General features: G+C 31.7%; 1 protein-coding gene across 1 annotated transcript; it reads left to right on the forward strand.

Moving 5' to 3' along the window:
• On the forward strand, positions 1-1,205 carry LOC123197683 (protein MIZU-KUSSEI 1). Its single transcript, XM_044612021.1, has one exon. The coding sequence runs from the start codon at positions 206-208 to the stop codon at positions 1,019-1,021; it is 816 nt and encodes a 271-aa protein (XP_044467956.1). The 5' UTR covers positions 1-205; the 3' UTR covers positions 1,022-1,205.
• The last annotated feature ends 19,043 nt before the right edge of the window (positions 1,206-20,248 follow it).

Consider the following 20,248-nt stretch of genomic DNA (forward strand, 5'->3'; position numbering starts at 1 on the left):
ACAAACCTCCATAGTTTCCCTTTATATTGGCCACCTCCAAACACTATCATCACCATTGTCGGCCTCTTTCTTCTCTTCAACCTCCATCATTTTCTCTCTCCCTCTCGTGTTTCTTGCCAAAAACTTTCAATACAACAACACACAACACTAAATCTTCACTCTCTTCTCCTCTCTTTCTTGAACTCATCAGTTCAAACGAATAAAGATGAGACAATACCAGGAACTCAGCCTGCAAAGAAGCACTAGTTGCAGAAGCTCAAAAAAAATCATTCCTTCAAGCTACATCAGGTCAACGTCCGTGTCGTCAATACCTGAAAATGAAGAATTTTCAGGTAAGCTTCTCGTTAGAAGAGATTCACCCATCGCTTTACAAAAATTAAACAAACTTCATTCAAGGTTCACTTCTCTCATTCGTTCACTTCTCAATATATTTACTTTCCCCACTATAATTCTTCCCACGTGCAAGTGGTTATCGATACCGACCCATCTCTCTATAACTCCTTCTCTAGGCCGGAAAGTCACCGGAACCCTATTTGGTAACCGTCGTGGCCATGTTAGTTTTGCCGTTCAAGATGATCCCCGGTCTGAACCGGTTTTGTTGCTAGAACTTGCAATGTCAACGTCGACTTTGGTCAAAGAAATGGCCTCTGGTTTGGTTCGGATAGCACTTGAGTGTGAGAAAGCTCCGGTTCAGAGCGGCCGTGGGCGGGCGGCGAAGCTGTTTCATGAGCCCATGTGGACTATGTATTGTAATGGGAGGAAGTGTGGGTATGCGCAGTCCCGGCCGTGCGGGGAGTCAGATTGGCACTTGCTGAGTACTGTGCAAAGCGTTTCCATTGGTGCAGGGGTTATTCCAGTGGTGGAGGATGCACGGAAAACCGGAGTTTCCGAGGGTGAGTTATTATACATGAGGGCGAAGTTTGAGCGAGTTGTTGGTAGCCGCGATTCAGAAGCATTCTACATGTTGAATCCAGATAACAATGGAGGACCTGAACTCAGTATTTTTCTGCTTAGAATTTGAAGAATTATCTATGAGGGTTAATTACTGTTTTAGATGTTTAATTAGTTTTAAATTATTAGATTATTTGAAGATGGGAGTTGGGATGTAAGAGATTTTGATTGTTGTACTTGTTCGTATAAATATGAAATAGTTTGAAATAAAATGAATGAATGTATGAGGAGGTGATTAATTTTGTATGTAAAAATTGAAATAGCTATGGATGATTTCAGGAAAGTGGGAAGAACAGTGCCATCAAAATGGAAATGTAGAATAATGTGTTACAAGATATAATATTTGCGTGGAGATGAGTATACATACAAAACGGCAGAGACAGACAGAGAGAGACATGGTTATAATTTAATTTGAGAGTGAATCAAATAGTCCCACCCAAGGTTTGACCCAAAAACAGTTTCGCACCTATTGGTGACACAAATAACACTAATCTACTCAAAATAAAGTCTGTTAATCGAAATTAAACAGTAAAAAGACAAAGAAGTCAATTTACTTTTCCCAAAAATGAGAAAAATCTGATAGTCTGATCAGCATTCACCATTTCACCTCCATCTTCCCAACCTTTAGGGGTATATTCATCAAATAGAAACTTCGACTCTATAATTAGAATTTTAGGGAAATGTGAGAGATTAATTTTGCAAATCAAATGGTGGGATCTAAGTGTTCATCGATTTAAGCTTCTGGAGGCTTTATCGATATAAGATTTAAGGAATTCATATGAGGAGGAGGCATTGTGGAGTTCCATGTACAAGGCCAAAGAGACCTTGTAGATTTAAGCAAGGTATTGAAATTTTTAGTCTTTGCTTTTTGTGAATCACAATATCCTCCTTTTTCAATGAATTTGAAACTGGTATTGTAGATCTACTCAGCGATTCTTCCCTATTATATATCTTGAATCCATTTCGAACGCAACACAATACAAAAGTCACATGCATTCACAAGTGGATAATATGAACCCACGTAAAAAAGGGTTTTTCATTTGCAAAATTTAATTTTGGATGAGAAAATGTGATTTACACAATTAAAGGATGGTGCTAAACAGTCTTAATTTGAAAATGACAAAGAAAGAATGATGATAGATTGGAAGCGTGGCGTGTACATAAGATAGCAAAGTAATGAGCACGCCTATGCCCTCTTCTAAAAGAAAAAGGCATGGCATGGATTTCGTCGGTAGAACCAAAGTTTTAATGATAGTTTAACTCCGTTGCACTGTCAGTCATGGCCATTATACTATATTTAAATTGCATAATGTTTTTTTAATCAAGAATTTGCCTGTCAAATAACTGCTTTAATATTGGTACTAAAAGCAATTAATAATAATAAAGAAAAAGCAATTTAGTATAAAATTAAAACCATATTGTAGAAACATTTGATGAGTGTGATTACTAACTACAGATAAGCAGATTTCGAAAAGAATGGAAGCAGCCAACACAACACTTTATGGAGATTTTATGAGACTACATATCTACTTGTTAGCATCTGCCGAGGCTGAGGGAGTTTAAGTTTTAAGTGAATTGGAACATTTGCACAATGTGATCATAAATATAAATATTATGCTAATTATTTTTTCAGATTATGTGGGAAAATATCACTAGATTAATTTATCTTTTAGGCCAAAGGGCTATTTCCTATCTAAATTTTAGTGAAAAGATAAATATATACTTACAGTAGTTAAAATATCCAAATAACCATTCAAAGTTTAGTCAATTGCCACACAACCAAGAATTTTCTATTAGGGTTAAGGATAAAATAGTCATTTTATCAATAATATTAAAATAATTAAAATTATATCTCATTTTTCCTCTTTAGTTTGAAAAACTAACAATTTTTCTTCAGAATTAAAATTTGAAAAATTCATTTTCCCCCTAGGGTTTGATATCCTAAAATCTGGTCACTTCCTCTAGCAAATAGCACCCTCTCCTAAAATCTAGTGAAAACCTTTGTTTGGATGATGAAGGATGACACTTTGAAGCCCAACGAAGGACAATGCTTCGTCTTCCAAATCTGGACGATAAGCGTCATCCTTCGAAGGATGATGTTTTGTTGTCCCTAGGTTTGGGGTGAAGTTTTCAGTGGTCAGGCTTAGGTTAGAAACTAGCAGTCATTAGTGGTTAGAGAAATGAAGAAAAAACCTAGTGATTTGGGGGGCAGGGGGGTGGGGAAGTCACTTTTCAAAATCAAGATCTAGGGTGAAAGTTAATTTTTAAATTTTAGAGAAGAATGAGATAAAATTATATATTTTTAAATGATATTATTAAAATGGTGATTTTACTTTTATATTTAATATTTAATGGTAATTTTAACGAAAGTTTATAGATAGATGAGTATTTGAAATTTTAAACTATTACAGGTGTATTTTTGATATTAGAGTAAAACCTAAGTGGAAAATAGTCATTCGGCCATATTTTTTATACCATTTGTCCTCCTGTTTAGGCCAAAGGACTATTTCCCACCCAAGTTTAAGTGTTATCCCAAAACCATACCCGTGAGGTTTGAAATACTCAAAATTCTATCCATCCGTTAAAAATCTCAGTTAGAGTTAAAGTTAAAATTTTTTAACAAAAAAACTAAAGTTTTATTACGTTTGCCCCCCTTTCAGCTTAAAAATCTCACAAATTCCCCCACCTAAAATTTAAAAAATCAAAATTTCTCCCATAGGGTTTGCAAATCATCGTCAGACATGGTGAACTTCGTTGTCTCTGATGGCATCGGCTCTCCCTCCCGGCTTAGCTTTCCCTACCGATCACTTCCCAACCACCGACGAAGGCTAATTCCTCCGATGATGATAAAATCTTCTTCGTTCAAGATGAAGATGACTGTCAGAGGTCTCAGATGGCCACATCGTCTTTGTCTGAGACCTCTAACAATCGTCTTCATCTTGGACAAGGATGATCTCGTCCTTATTGGATGAATTAGCCTTCGTCGGTGGTTGGAAAGTGATCGACAGAGAGAGTTAAGCTGGGAGGGAGAGTCAATGCCATCGACGACGACCATCTCTAGCAACGTTTGCAAACTCTAGGGGAGAATTTTGATTTTTCAAATTTTAGGTGGGGGGAATTGTGAGTTTTCAAGCTGAGGGGGTAAACTAATAAAACTTTATAATTTTAAATTTTTCTATTAAATGATTATTTTACCCTTAATCATAACTGAGATTTTTAACGAATAGATGAGATTTTGGGTTTTTCAAACCTCACTAGTATGACTTGGGATAACACTTAAACTTAGGGGTGACATCGTCCTTTGGCCTCCTGTTTATTGCCATCTGTACTCTCCAAATAGGAACCTATTTGTATGGAATTGGAACAACAATGCAAAATAAGCGTAATGCATGTACATGAAATTAACCGTAAACAGACAAATATTTGTGTGTGTGTGTGTGTATATATATTGTTAAATAACTTGTCCTTATATTACCTTCCTCTCACACATAAACAGACAAATAAGAGCTAATTTCTCTTTAGGCCAAAGGAATATTCCCACCCAAAGTATACTATCATTTCAAGGTTCTCCCCTTTAACTTTAAAAATCTTATTTACTTACCCATAAACGGTTAAAATTAGTGGAATCCTAACCCCTTAAAATTTTATCTCTTTTTCCCTCTAACCCCTAAAAACTAACTATTTCTCCCTTAGACCAGGTTTTAAAAAATAACATTCTTTCTCTTAAGGTTTAGTTTTTAATCCTTGACATTAAATCCAATGCTATCGTCGACGACGAATTTTTTTCGATGCATCACCATGCTCCAACGGTCTTTCTTCTCTCCTCTAAAACAACGACCGATGTAAATCTGGCCTAGAAAGACTACGTCGACTGACATTATAGAAAAGGGAAGAGAGACCACTAGAGCATGGTGATACGTCAAGGAAGCTTCATCATTGGTGATGACATCGGATATGACATCGGAGATTGAAAACTAAATCTTAGGGGGAAAAATGCTATTTTTAAAATCTAGCCTAGGGGGGAAATGGTTAGTTTTTAGAGTTTGGGGGAAAACTAGATTTAATTTTAATTTATTTTTAATATTACAAATAAAATAATGATTTTGTCCTAAAAGCTATTAATTTTAACTGTCTATAGATAGGTAAATGAGATTTTTAAAGTTAACGAAAAAAAACTTGAGATAATTGCATACTTTGGGTGGGAAATAGTCCTTTGGCCTTCTCTTTACAATTAAACTACAACTCCCAACACTAATCAATTAAATCAAACACTAACACTCACCCAAGTAAAAGTTACTCTATTACAACTTAGATTATTATCCTTTTTCTAATTATTATTATTCATAATATATATATATATATATATATATATATATATATATATATATATATATATATATATATATATATATGTGTGTGTGTGTGTGTGTGTGTGTTCAAATGATAAAAAATAAGAGTAATATTATATATATTTGAATATACAATTATATATATAGATAATATATTATAATATAATTATGTATTATTTTATTCTTAATTCAAATTCACTTAACCCATAATAATATATCATTTGTATACCCAGTTATATAGGGTTGAATTCAAACCAAATTGAGCCTGAACAAGGTGAAACCCCTTTTTGGCTTGTTTTCAAATGGGTTTAGCTCATTTTTGACTCGGGCTCACTAAGCGTAGAGAAATATTAGTTTGTATTTGACTTGCTTTATGTTTTAATTAAGAATTCATGTTCGACTTGGGTTCATGTGGACAAACAAAACTCGGCTCAGGTTAACATGAGATATTCAGCTTGGCTCCCCTAAACGACGTCGTTTCTTTTATTATCATTTTTTTTTTTATAATGCAAGTTGTGCTCAACTTGTGAGCGGAGCATGACCTTTGTTTGGGCTCAAGTTCGAGTTTGGATTTGTTTTCTCTATTATTCTTTAGTTCATATTTGGGTTTGTGTTCATTTATCTTATATTCGTATTCAGGCTTGTTCAAGCAAAGCTTGTTTTGAGTTTGAACAAGTTTGCTTCAAATACAATTCTATAGTTATGTATTCAAAAGTATATACACAGTTTTATTAAAAAAAATAATATTAATGATAACATACTTATTATACGATAATATAAGATAAGATAACCAAACACCACACCATGCGTGCACACAACTCTTTACTCCTCACCAAATACAAGTTTCTGTGTGTGCACGTACATCCATATTTGTGTACACATGCATGCATTTGTGTGTGTGCGGTTTTGTCTCTTTGTATCTGTGTGTGTTATGTGGTCAAAAAATCTATTAAGTGGATAGGAATCTCGTAACTAGCAATATCAAATGACCAACGACATATGAGAAGTAACTTTCAATTCGGAGGATTAAAAGATCTCAAAAGTCTTATAAAAAAAACCTAAAGCACGACTTTCACAAATTTATTAGTTTTCTATTATTACAAACACATTTTCTTGGAAATCAACATCAAACCAACAAAAGTGCAATTACTCTTCCTCACATTTTAGAAGTTGTTATATTATCATTATTCTTAACCATTGTATTAATTAAAAAGAATATTCCCTCCATATGAATAGATGACAAACTTTGTAACGAGCAGGGAGAGGAAGAATTTTGTAATGGTTCTCTTGTAATTGTTCTTTCTACATATCACTAACAACATCCCATGCTTTTAAACAACATTCGATAAGACAACTCATCTTTCAGGTCATTATGCAGACATTCCCCTAGTTTACGAAGCTTTATGGAGAGACCAAGTCTCTCCTTAATAAGATTCAATTCTATTGCCTTACGAAAAGAAACAACAATAATCCTGCTAGCCTTAATCTAACGCACTGGTAACACACATTCCTCAATCAGTCCTACCACTCAAACAAAAATACTTGGTTAGACTCAAGAAGTTGCCAACCTTTCCTTCTAGATGACCTCTTTCTCTTTTGAATCTTTAATAGAGAGACCTCAAAATACAAACCATTTAGTCTGTCATAGCAATGAACCTCATCGTTACTTAAATATTCATAAGATATTTGGAAAGCATGAATGTGACATTTTCAAAGAATAGATATAAGAGATTTTAGGAAAAAGAATGTTACTTCAAAGAAAGATTGACGAGAAAACAAAGTAGAAAATGCTAAGATTCAAATAATTAGAGTTTCTTTGAATAGCATAGGAATACTTAAAGAAAACTTTACAACTTACATAAAGTTCTACTAACTTCTTTTCTAGTAATCAAAGAAAAGTGGTAAGAGATCTTTTAACATTCAAATTTGCTCCTAATTTAAAGTTGAGAAACATGACCTATACAAGACATCACAACTTCTTAAGTGACTTGATTAACATATGACTTATGTACACAACACATTATATGCTAGCCACCTATGGATGTTTGGTAAGCTACAATCTCGACCATCCATGTAGAATCTAATGTAACAAAATAAAAGTTATAATCAGCTCCCCCATTCATACTCCTAAAATTGAGGGCACCTGTTATTTGGTAAAAAATTTCTATTTTAAATCAATTCTTGAAAGTCATTTTAGCGATAAAACTCTCGTGAACAACAATATTCAACCACTTGCAAGAAGCAACTTCGAGTTTGGAGCATTAAAAGATCTCAAAAGTCAAATCAAATCAATTGAAAACATGACCTTTATAAACATACCAATTTCAAAGAAAAAGATCTCGAAAGTCAAATCAAATCAATTGAAAATATGACCTCCATAAACATACCAATTTTAAAGAATTACAGACCTACTTTTATGAAATTTAGTAACAAACTAACAAAAGTGCATTTTCATTTAATTGCGCTTCAAAAATTACTATCTTATGATTATTATTAATTGTTTTATTAATTAAGAGACATATTCACTTCCCATATCTGGAAATACCCGCCAATTTCTTATTAACACAGTTTTGAACACAACTAGTACATTCCAAAAGCACCCTTACTTGGACATCTTTACCCTTGGCCATGAACCTCCTTTCGGGTTTTGATTCACCCAACTTTTATATTTTCTATATTTTCCGATCCAAAGCAAATAAGAGGAAAGGAACCAAAAAAAATAGAAGTATATCCATTTATGAATGGATAATAATTATGTATAAACGGGGGAGGGGGAGAATACTTTGATAATTTTCTTTTCAATACTTTTCTCATTGTTCTTTCTAAATATCAATAACAACGATATGGATATAGACTCATGCAATATTTTGACCGAACCACAAAAAAATAACTTGTTTCATCTTGCTCAATTCTAACTATTCATTTACTTGTACTCAAATCTCATTTATTTGATATACTTTTCATCCGTGTAATTTTTAATATTAACAATATATATATATATATATAAAATTTGGTGAGGAGATTAATGAGGTTATCTTTACTATGGGATTTGTGTTAAAATAGTAATAAATTAAACTAAAGCTCATCTAAGTGACCTATCTACCGTAATTAATATAAAAAAAAAATTCAAACTATATAATCGTCTTCGGGAAGACAAAAAGAGTAACATTATCTTGTTAATTAAGAAATATTTAGATTGATGTATTCTTCATGAGTAGTAGTATTACAAGTTACAACATGCAGTGAGGAGCATGCCTGAAATGTTACAGCACATCTACTTCATATTAAATTGAAAGATTTGGAAGAGTAGCTATTATTTTTAAGAGTTATTCCTGTTATTATTATACTGAAGGAATGTATACATGTCAAATGGTGAGAAAGCCTAGGCCAGTCATATTACTTTTTTATTTTGAAAATTTCAGATATTTATTTAAATTGCCGTTTATGCACAAATTTCTTCGTCAACAATGGCAGGGAGAGTTCATCTTATATGTTTGTTTTTTTCTTTGATTTCATATAGTTTGGTGAAGATACCTTTTGGCTTTGATATATAGGGTAAACTTACGAAATTATAAATGAATAATTAATAGGAAAGCTCAAAGTATCCGACAATGGCATCAGTATTGCAACCCGTCACCTAACACAGTGGCATCGATGGTGCTAATCTTTGTCGTATAATAATAAAATTCTACCCGATTAACTTCATTTCAACATAATTTAAACTAGTTATCATTTAGGGAGTTTGCATAACTCATCGAAAATTGTACCTACAAAGGTGCATCTGATCTATTTTACAATTTAAAAAGAAAAATTTATTCTCGATACAAATTTTAAATTTCAAATCTAATGCATGGTTGAAAATGGTTGTACACTTAATTGTATGACTCCGTATAAGATAGAGAAAAATTAAGAATCCATATGAAACTTATCATAAAAAGAAATATTTATAAAAAAATTCATGGCTAATAGCATCTGACTTAATTACAATTACAATGTATCAAGGGGTGAATGTGGATGTATAATAAACATAGAACCTGCACAACTCATGCGGAATATTGTGTTCCAAAAGATGATTTTTTACATGTTTAATTATATTAATTATTTCGCTCATAATAAAATATCAGCATTTGTAGACCTGTCTTGGCCAACAGATTCAGAAATAATAATAAGCCAAAAGACTATTTTCCACCCAAGGTTTAGTGAAAGGATAGATTTTTACTCGTTAATTTTTAAAAACCTAAATACCCACAATTAGTTAAAATTTACTATTAAAATTAAGGGTAAAATGATTATTTAACTAAAACATTTAAAAACTAAAAAATGATCACAGTTCGCCCCCCTAGGTTTAAAAACTAATTTCCCTCCACACAAGATTTGAAAATTTGCCATTCCCCCCAAGGGTTTCAAATTTTTCTTCAATTTCTTCTAGCAAGCAAAGCCAACCTTCCCCATTAATCTTCTTTTGGCTGCCAAAGAAGAAGGTTGATGGATCTCAACCACGAGTAGAAACATCTCCTCGGCGTCGTCATTGCACTATTCGTCTACCTAGAGACGTTGAGCGATTCGTCTCCCCGGTATCTCTTTCATCACACGATTTGTCTCCCTGACATCTTTTTTGTTGTGTGATTCGTCTCCCCAACGTTGTCATCGTGCAATTTATCTCTCCAATGTCTCTTTTGTCAACATTTGGTCTCCCTAGCGTCGTCCCTCATTGATCATCGTTAGGGTTGAAAACCATTCATGGCTTTAAAGTTGTCAGTCATCAACAGTGGAAATTGATGATGTTTAGAGGGAGAGGGAGAGAGTGTTGGGAGGAAGAGATTGACAAAGATGGAGACGACGACATAAAAGCTTGTCGGAAGAAATTGGAAAAAAATTCCAAACCCTAGGGACGAATGATGAATTTTCAAACCTTGGATAGAGAAAAATGTTAGTTTTAAAACTTAGGGGGTGAAATATGATAATTTTTTAGTTTTTAAATATTTTTAGCTAAATGACCATTTTACCTTTAATTTTAATAGTAAATTTTAATTGATGAGTGTGTATTTAAGTTTTTAAAAGTTAACACATAAAAATTTGTCTTTTCACTAAACTTTGAGTGGGAAACAGACCTTTGCCATAATAATATAATACACGCCCCCTCATCGTGTACAGTTATGCAGAGACGTGTTTGGCTTAACTTTTATGCCATACAAATTAAGTATAACTAAGGTAGAATGTTTATCTCTCCCACGAAATATGTCAAAATGGTAAGTTTTCATATTTGAAATCTGAAGTACAATACTTTCTCATCTTCTATATCAAACAATATTAACAAAATTAACTAATTTTAAGGATAAATACAGTAAAAGTTTTGTTTAATATATTTCTTACTCCGGTTATTTTACAATCTAAAATTAGTCATTTGCCTTTAATATTTATCAAAGATAAATAATATTTTATTCTCTAAAAACTTTATTAAATATAATTTTTGTCCGTGCACTATAAAAATTAAATTAAAAAACTTAATGTCAGCAATGACTATTAAAATCTCATCAAATTAGTGCGATTTCAATAGACATTACATTAAAATAATACAATTCTAATTGAAATTGTATTAAAATAATGTGATTCAATTGAAATTGCACTATTTTAGTGCAATTTCCATTAAAATCACATGGGGACCGCATTGGTCATACCAATTGATTAAAGTTGGAGTTGCACTATAATTGTGTCAATTTAATCAGAATTGCATTGTTATGGTGTAATTTCAATGGAATCACATCATTTCGGTGTGAATTTCACATGATGTAACCCTAATCTCAATTGTAATCAGTGCAATTAAGGATTTGTGATTAGTTGGAGTTAATGTTAGAGTATTGATTTTTCAATAAAAGATAAAGATCTATATTAGTGAATCTTTATTAGTGGTTAATTTTCAAATCCAACTTGTTTGATATCAAATAGATTTGGTTGTGTTGTTTCAGTCAGTTTATTAGTTATACTAGATCAACAAAAAGGTAGAGGAAGTCTTTGTTGTAAAAAATGATTGATAATATTGAGATCATGTAACTCATTAAGTGAGAGAGAAATGGGATCATTAAATAAAATATTTTGAAATTCAAAAACTAAGACAAATTAATCACTAAGGAAGTAAAAAATAATTATAATTGAAATCTTTCTCTTAACTGGCTAAACATAAACTCTTCATCAATTTCACGCTCATGATGACAATATAGTAAATCTAAAAGAAAGATATATTTATATTATTAATCAGAAAGTCTTTCAACACTATTGGATCATGTAAGCATTCATAGGTGAATATAATATAAATCTTCAAGAAGGAATAAATGCTTCTTTTTTCTCATATTATTTTTATTCCAATTTAACTACTCTCTAGTATAAGATCTATCATTTATCTTGTATTATTTTGATATTGTAAAATTTATAGAAATTGCAATGATTAAGAATTGGATATTGTATGGCTGCATTTGTGATGTTTAAATATGGTGAATAATAGTTTTGTGATTATTGTTGTTTATAAGAAACTAGATGGCATACTGTTGTATTTATCAGATAACATTATTGAGATTATTAATGAAGTGTAATGTGAAAGATCAAGTATGAATGTTTAGGAATGTTGAGGAAGGATTTTGGATTTGTTTCTTGTGTTTTGGGATGGTCAGAAAATGCATGAACATCAATTCATAATTTTGGAAAAAAGACGTTATATGCTCGTATATGGTAGCATACATGGCCATATATAATTAGGAATGAATAGTTCTCATGTTAGATTAGTTCACAGGTGTCTTAATTTGAGACTAGACACACGTCTATGTGGTATGAGACACATGGTTGTGTATTATGCCCCAAATTGCGATCTTGTGTAGGTGGGTTGCATGGTTTTGTATGAGAAACAAAGTATACCTTCATGTATAATTAAGGGAAAATGAGAAAAGAAGTGCAATGGGTTACAATGTTTATACATAAATATAAAATGACTAATTTACCCCTGTGAGGGATGAATATGGGGAAATAAATTCAATATGGCCTTAAGGAAGCTAATGTGAAATGAAAATTTGATAGGTGTGTTGAATTGTGTGAAAGATAACAAAAAAGGTAATTTAGGTGTGCTCAATTATGTGGATGACGACATGGACCCTGATTGAAGTGATTCTGAGTCGAAAACTAAAAACTATGTATTATCTTATTTTATTTGTGTGTAGTGTGGTTGTGAAAGCATCTAGGACTAGTTTATATGATCTTGATACTCGTTTTACTATTATGCACAAACATAAGGCGTCTTCACATCTAGGATGCTTGTTCATGCATCAATTGGGTGTATTAGCGTCTATGATGCTTGTACAATATTGAAAAAGGCTTGAGGTCTTACTCATTTCTAGGGTATCCTTTGCCCGAAATTCATCGACAAGTGTATTGGGTATACTTTATATTTGATATCTGGGATGTCTTATACTTGCATTAGATGTCCGAGATGTCGACATACACTGTTTGATATTAGTCATCCAAGATGACATTGTCATTAAAGATTGAGCACGGGATGCCAAAATATTCAGATGGACATTCTAGATGATAAGGAAACATCCAAGAGACTACAATGGACTTTGGTATGGAACACGATTATGACTTATAATATTGTTATGTGCAAGGTCTTAAGTCACCTATTTACTAAGTGTGTTTCACACATTGTATTCTTGTTGTGGTTTTGTAGGAAGGACTATGGACCAATCGGGTGGCAGGGGACCTAATAGATCAGCTTGGAGCAATGAATGAGGTAGGGTATTTTAGTCATTTGTTCTTTGGAACTCTATCGATGTATTTTGGACTTATTCTTATTTACTTTTGCACTTCGATTTTATGATTTGGTTTTTAAATGTTTGGATCTATTTGGTATTTGAATGTGTTACTAGATTTTATGTAATGCACGTTTTTGGATTGTGAGATTTGAATAGATTACCATGTATATTTTATAATTGTTGTATTTTTTGTGTGGGGAGTTTTGAGCTAAAATGTCTCTTCGAGTGCATATTTCCAGTAGAGATATGTATCTAAAAAAGGGTGTTACAGTATTCAACACCTATGGATATACACAGCCTCAAAATACATGTTTATATGCCCAAGGAAAACCACACTTGTATGATTGAAAATAATCAAAATCTATTGGTGTGAAATTATGATGTATGTGTACACCTTGCAACATACAGTTGTACATGTGTTAAATAAACGTGTACGAGCATACATTGCAAAACATATGGTCATACACGTGCTAGTGGGAAAATTCCACAAGTGCAATCAAATCGGGAATTTCATCACTTATAATCATACGTTTTGATTATACACTCATTCATGACATATTTCCAAGAATCCTGTCGTGAAACAAAAATTTGGAAAATTTTCTTAAATTCTGGCAACCGTCTATGAAACAAGAAGAAATGCATGAAAACCCATTCTCTTTTAGCAATAACCCTATTATGCGCAACAACACATAATAAGGTTGGTTTTGCACAACAACGCATACTAATTTATTGATAACAATTAAAGAATTAGAACTCAACAAAATGACATCAATTAAAAATTGTTATAACAATTTTTAACAACCAATTACAATTTTTAATAAAAATAATCCAATATCTATAATAATAAAGAAAACAAATTAAATAACAATTCACAGACATAATTTGTGAATTAATCTCTCGAAGGTAGCTCTAATACCATTGTAAAGTTTTGTGGCATTCGACAGTGGAATTAACAACAAAAATTTTCAATCAATTTCTGTAAATCAAACTACAGATTACCCTCATAGGATGGTTAATTCACAACATGATACTAATACACACAAAGGGCGTTTTTCAATGTACCTGTATAGATGACTTCTTTGTCTTTTGTTAATGGTGAGAGGTTGTTAAATTGCTCTCAAAACCAAGAATAAGTCTACTTTTTAATATTCAGATGAAACAAGAACTTGAAGGCTAGAATTGTGCTCAAGATTTGCTAAAACCTAATGACAATAAGTATATGTGTGAGAAAGGTGGGAATTTTTCTCTATATACGACTAGGGTTAAGTTTATAGAATAATATGTAAGAAAGAAAGAGAAAATATGCATATCTATACCCATCCAAGTAAGCTCGCCCCGTCTTAATATAAAGACTAGGTAGTTTTCTGCTTGTACACTTAGTCTAGGTGCAAGGACCGAGTGTACTTTTGCTTATACACTTAGTTCAACTACAAGGATCAGGTGTATTTGCCTTGTACACTCAGTCCTTGCACCAAGATTGGGTGGACCTCTCTTTATCTTTCATAGCCACGTTTAGGGCATGATTTTAGTCATGCTCAAACAAGCTTGTCTCGCCTAGTTCATGGTGCTTGGACTAAACGGTCTTCCATGATTCCATATCGTATGATTTTAGGCATTAACCAAAATCACACTTTGGATAAAGATCAACGAAACTTTACCTTATCACATGCAATCAAGCTAACTTGGCTTGACTTTATCCAATTAGATAAATCAAATCTCATATTTTCCCACATACAATTCTAACTGTCAGGATTATTTCACTTAAGTCTCTAAGTACCATAAACTATACCTTCGAGTCCAAAGTCTATTTCCAAGCCTTTGAATTTTTTATCCAAAATCTGGACCAAATCTAACTCGAATAATCCTACACCCCTAGACCTTGATCAATTTCTTTTATGTGTTACCCATAAACTCTCCACTAAATTGGTAGTGATCAAATTTGTATTGAGCTTCAACCTAATATTTGTCTAGACATAAACCAAGATTAACCTTTACAAATATATTATGGCGACCCGATTAGTGAAGTGTTAGCATTTGACTTTTTAACCTATCAGTGATATAATTATTTGTACAATTTGATCCCTTTATTATATGATATCTTTTCGAAGATGAGATATAGATGAAGTGTCTCTCTTATGAATCCTTGATTTACATAAACTAATTTTTGTCAATGGTCAAATAATATTGAATTGAGCATCAACTCAATCCCACTATAATAACAAGTTTGAGTAGTCATTCTCATTCATTAGAAGGTCTTAACAAAGATATTAGTTCCCATGCTTGGGAGTGATGAATCCTTTGTTAATCTACCATAATCTTTGTACAAATCTCAATATGGTCAATCACCACCGTTCTAACAATTTTTTGATCAAACTATATTGGGTGAGTGTCAAACTATACTGATCCTTGCATAAGACAATTTGGTGACCTCAAGTCTAAAGATAACATATACCTTCATTCACTAAGAGGATATATTCTATAGACATAAACAACCATCATATGAAATACTTATGGTAGTCTATTCAGTTAACATGTTTACATCACACACCCATATGTTGTATCAAGTTGTTAATAAATAACTTTGACACATAAAAACTATCATCATCTTTCAATGAGGTTGTTAAACACTATGATAGCTCTATCATTATTACTAATGCTCTTGGTCACAGTAATATTAGAGTTATGAACATTTTAAGAACAACCATCTAATGTGTATATAAGGTTTTCATGATTATGTGTTATGCACGAATCCCCTTATCACAATTCAACCATTCTCAACACAATGATCTAACTTGTAGAAATAATAAGAAATAATGAAAATGTCATATTTATTAATTAAAATATTAAAAATTACATAAATAATAAATGTGATGATTAGGTCTAAGGCATTACCTTAACAAAAGTTAATTGGAATGTACACTTGCAAACATATAGACAATGTTACGTAACCTTATTCATTGTATATTTTCTAATTGATGAGTGTACAACCACATGAGAAATACGTTAAGTATGAATGATATCTTTCTTTTTTGAGTATGAAAGACAATCAACATCTTTTTGAAGTTTGGAATTTGAAGTCTTATCATGTTTAAAGGATATTTTGTGAATTGATTGAAAGTTATTACTGGGTTAAGGGCATAACTATCTTACAAGGACAAAAAGATAAAGTCTCTTGATCAACGTGTAGGGATCAAGGGTGCGCAACCTTTTACAGTGCTCTAAGGCTCAGCCATCGAATGAAAATTTAAATAATTTAAAGGTAACAACATAAAAAGTTGACCTCTTTTTTTTAAATCAAGAAGTTTATCTTTATAAAAATTTTGAAACTTCAATTAGTCTAATGCCAAAAACTTAAAATAAAAAAACCTAAACCTTATTTTATAATAAAAGCAAAAAATAAAAAACTTTAAATTGTAACCCTTCACTATAGATAACATCTAGTAAAATATTATATAATCCCTTAAAGTCTATAGAATAATATGCAAGAAAGCAAGAGAAAATATGTGTATTTATACACATTCCACAAGCTTGCCTCATCTTAATGTAAAGACTAGGTAGTCTTTTGCTTGTACACTCAGTCCATGTGCAAAGACTGAGTGTACTTTTGCTTGTACACCCAGTCTAACTACAAGGATCGAGTGTACTTGCCTTGTGCACCTGGTCTTTGCACCAAGACCAGGTGGACCTCTCTTTATCTTTCATGTCCACTTTCAGGGCATGATTTTAGTCATGGTCAAAAAAGCTTGTCTTGCTTAGTTCATGGTGCTTGGACCAGGTGGTCTTCCATGATTCTATATCCTGTGATTTTAGGCATTAACCAAAATCACACTCTAGATAAAGATCAATGAAATCTTTATCTTATCACATGCAATCAAGTTGACTTGGCTTAGGTTTATCCAATTGGGTAAAACAAATCCCACATTTTCTCATATATAATTCTAACTACTAGGATTATTTCACTTAAGTCTGTAAGTAATATAACATATACTTTTGGGTCCAAAGTCTATTTCCAAGCCTTTGAATTCTCTATTCAAAATCTGGATCAAATCCACCTTGAATATCCAACACCCATAGACCTTGATCAATTACTTTTGTGTGTGACTCACAGGCTTTTCACTGACTCAATAGTGATCAAATTTGTGCTAAGCTTCAACCCAATATTCATCTAGACATAAACCAAATTTAACCTCTAACAAGACATTGTGATGACCCGATTAGTGGAATGTTAGCATTTGACTTTTTAAATTGTCTATGATACAATTACTCATATAATTTGATCTTTTCTTTATACGATATCTTTTCTAAGATAAGATATAGATGGAATGCCTCCTTTAGAGATTCTTGATTTATATAAACTAATTTATGTCAACGATCAAATAATATCAGATTGAGCATCAACTCAATCCCACTATAACAACAAGTTTAAGTAGTCATTGTCATCCATTAGAAAATACTAACTGAGATATCAGTTCTCTTGCTTAAGAGTGATGAATCTTCTATTGATCTACTATAACCTTTGTACAGATCTCCATAGGCCATTCACCACATTTTTGACAATCCTCTGATCAAACTATATTAGGTGGGTGTCAAAATATACCAATTCTTGCATAAGACAATTCAATGACCTTAAGTCTAAGGATAACATATAATTCTATTCACAAAGAGAATATATTCCATAAACATAAAACAACTATCCATATGGAATACTCTTGGTGGTCTATGCAGTGAGCACGTTTACATTATACATACACCCATGTGTTGCATCAAGTTGTCAACAAACAACTTTGACACATAAGAACTATCATCATCTTTCAATGAAGTTGTTAAACTTTATGATAGCTCTATCATTTTTACTCATACTCTTGGTCATGGTAATATCAGAGTTACACAAATTTTTAGAACAGCCACCTAATGTGCATATAAGATTCTCATGATCAGGTGTTATACACTAATCCCCTCGTCATGGTTCAACCATTCTTAGCACAATTATCTAATTTGTAGAAATTATAAGAAATAATGAAAATGTCATATTTATTAATTAAAATATCAAAAATTACATAAATAATGAATGTGACGATTAGCTTTAAGGCACTGTTGTAACAAAATTTAATTGGAATATACACCTGCAAATATATAAACAATGTTATGCAACCTTATTCATTGTATTTTTTTTTTCTAGTTGATGAGTGTTCATCCACATGAGAAATACGTTAAGTATGAATGACATCTTTCCTTTTTGAATACGAAAGACAGTTATCATTTTTTTTTAGTGTGAAATTTGGAGTCTTATCATGTTTAAAAAACATTTTTGTGAAATGATTGAAAGTTATTATTAGGTTAGGGGCATAACCGTCTTGCAAGGACAAAATACAAGGGTCCCATAGTTTGATTAGTGCGTAGGGATTAAGGGTAGGCAATCTCTTACAGTGGTTTGGGGCTCTACCACTGAATGAAAATTTAAATAATTTAAGGGTAACAACATAAAAAGTTGGCCTCTTCTTTTTAAATCAATAAGTTTATCTTTATAAAAATTTTGAAACTATAATTAATTTAAACGCCTAATAACTTACTAAAAAAACCCTAAACCTTATTTTATAATAAAAACAAAAAATAAAAAACTCTAAATTGTAAGCCCTTCACTATAGGTACATCTGGTAAAATATCATATAATCCCCCAAAAAGGTTTACCAAAAATTAAATCCCACCCCCCCAACTCCCCATCTTGAATAGTTTCAATTATAATAGGTATGGTTACATTTATCGGGCAAAATCACACCTATTAATGGTTTTTTTTCTATAATTTTATATCAAATCTACATTTACTCCGTCAACATTAAAGGGATTTTCCTTTAAAAAAACACATAACATTTATCCATTAAAATTCTTAAATCTATACCTCAAACATAAAACATTGTTTTAAACAATAAACATTTAAAAGTCAACATCAAACTATAATATACATCAATTTAGCACTCTATAACAAGCTGTAAATCCATTTACAATAAGTTTTAGTTTGAAAATTTATTATTTTTTGTTGAAATATATCTACCTTCACCGGATTCATGGGTTGAATATAATTGTATTTGTTGAAAATTGTCTTTTATATAATGGTTATATCCACATAATTCCTAAAATATTGGCTAAAATTGTACATTTAACTAACTTAATTAATTACCCAAAAATAATTAGACAATGATCTATTAAAAGATCAATTAAGCAAATTAAAATAGTGAGCTTAATGTATGTAAGTTATAGTTGTCTTGTTATACGAGGATTAGGAATTAATTTTCGGTAGGGAAGAAAAGAAAAAAAGATATTTCTTTTATCTTAGGATCAATGAAATAATGAATTGCTTTATTTGATAAATATTAATATACAAATTATATTTATAATGCAATCATTTAAGGATTTTAAATCCTTACTTGTAATGGAATCCTTTCAAACAATTTTTTTTTTTATTTTTTCAAACTTAAGTGATTAGCATTTAGAAGAAATGATCTAACTTTTTGACTTAGCTTTGACCCAGAAGTAGTATGTATACATACAATAGTAAAAATCTGAGCTTACTTGGAAATAAGAACATGGGTGATTACCATGTTTGATAAGTACTTTGAAAGTAAACAACAAACTTAACAATATTTGATGGTGAATCTTGTCAAGAAAAGTCCAATTACACGATTGAGACGTCATTTAAAGCTAGGGTTGTCCATTAAATTGGATATGTCTAAAACCCAAAAGTTCAATCCAACAAAAAAATATTAGGGAATGAACAAAATTTGAGTCTCAAATAGACTTGAACAAAAAAAATAGTCAAAATCAATTTCAAGCTTAGACGTGAATATAAGTTGTTCAAACTCGAAGCTTAAATGAGCTTGAAAAATCACCATTCACCATCTATTGATTTTTTAATTAATTTTCACTCATTATATTTGTCACCATCTATGTAATCTTTGTCCTTGTCTCATCCTCAACTTTTGCTCCTATCATTAAACCTTCTTGTGTTAGTTTCCTTCTTTTTTTTTGAAGAATCACTCATTCAAATCTTAATCGAGATCCAACAAAACCCTAATTTTTGCATCCTCAATTTGCACAATGTTTTGCTATTATTCAACTCATTTAACAAAACTCTAACTTTGGTTTTGAGAAGTTACA

This window comes from Mangifera indica, chromosome 15 (genome assembly GCF_011075055.1).
Source record: "Mangifera indica cultivar Alphonso chromosome 15, CATAS_Mindica_2.1, whole genome shotgun sequence".
Taxonomy (NCBI): Eukaryota; Viridiplantae; Streptophyta; class Magnoliopsida; order Sapindales; family Anacardiaceae; genus Mangifera; species Mangifera indica.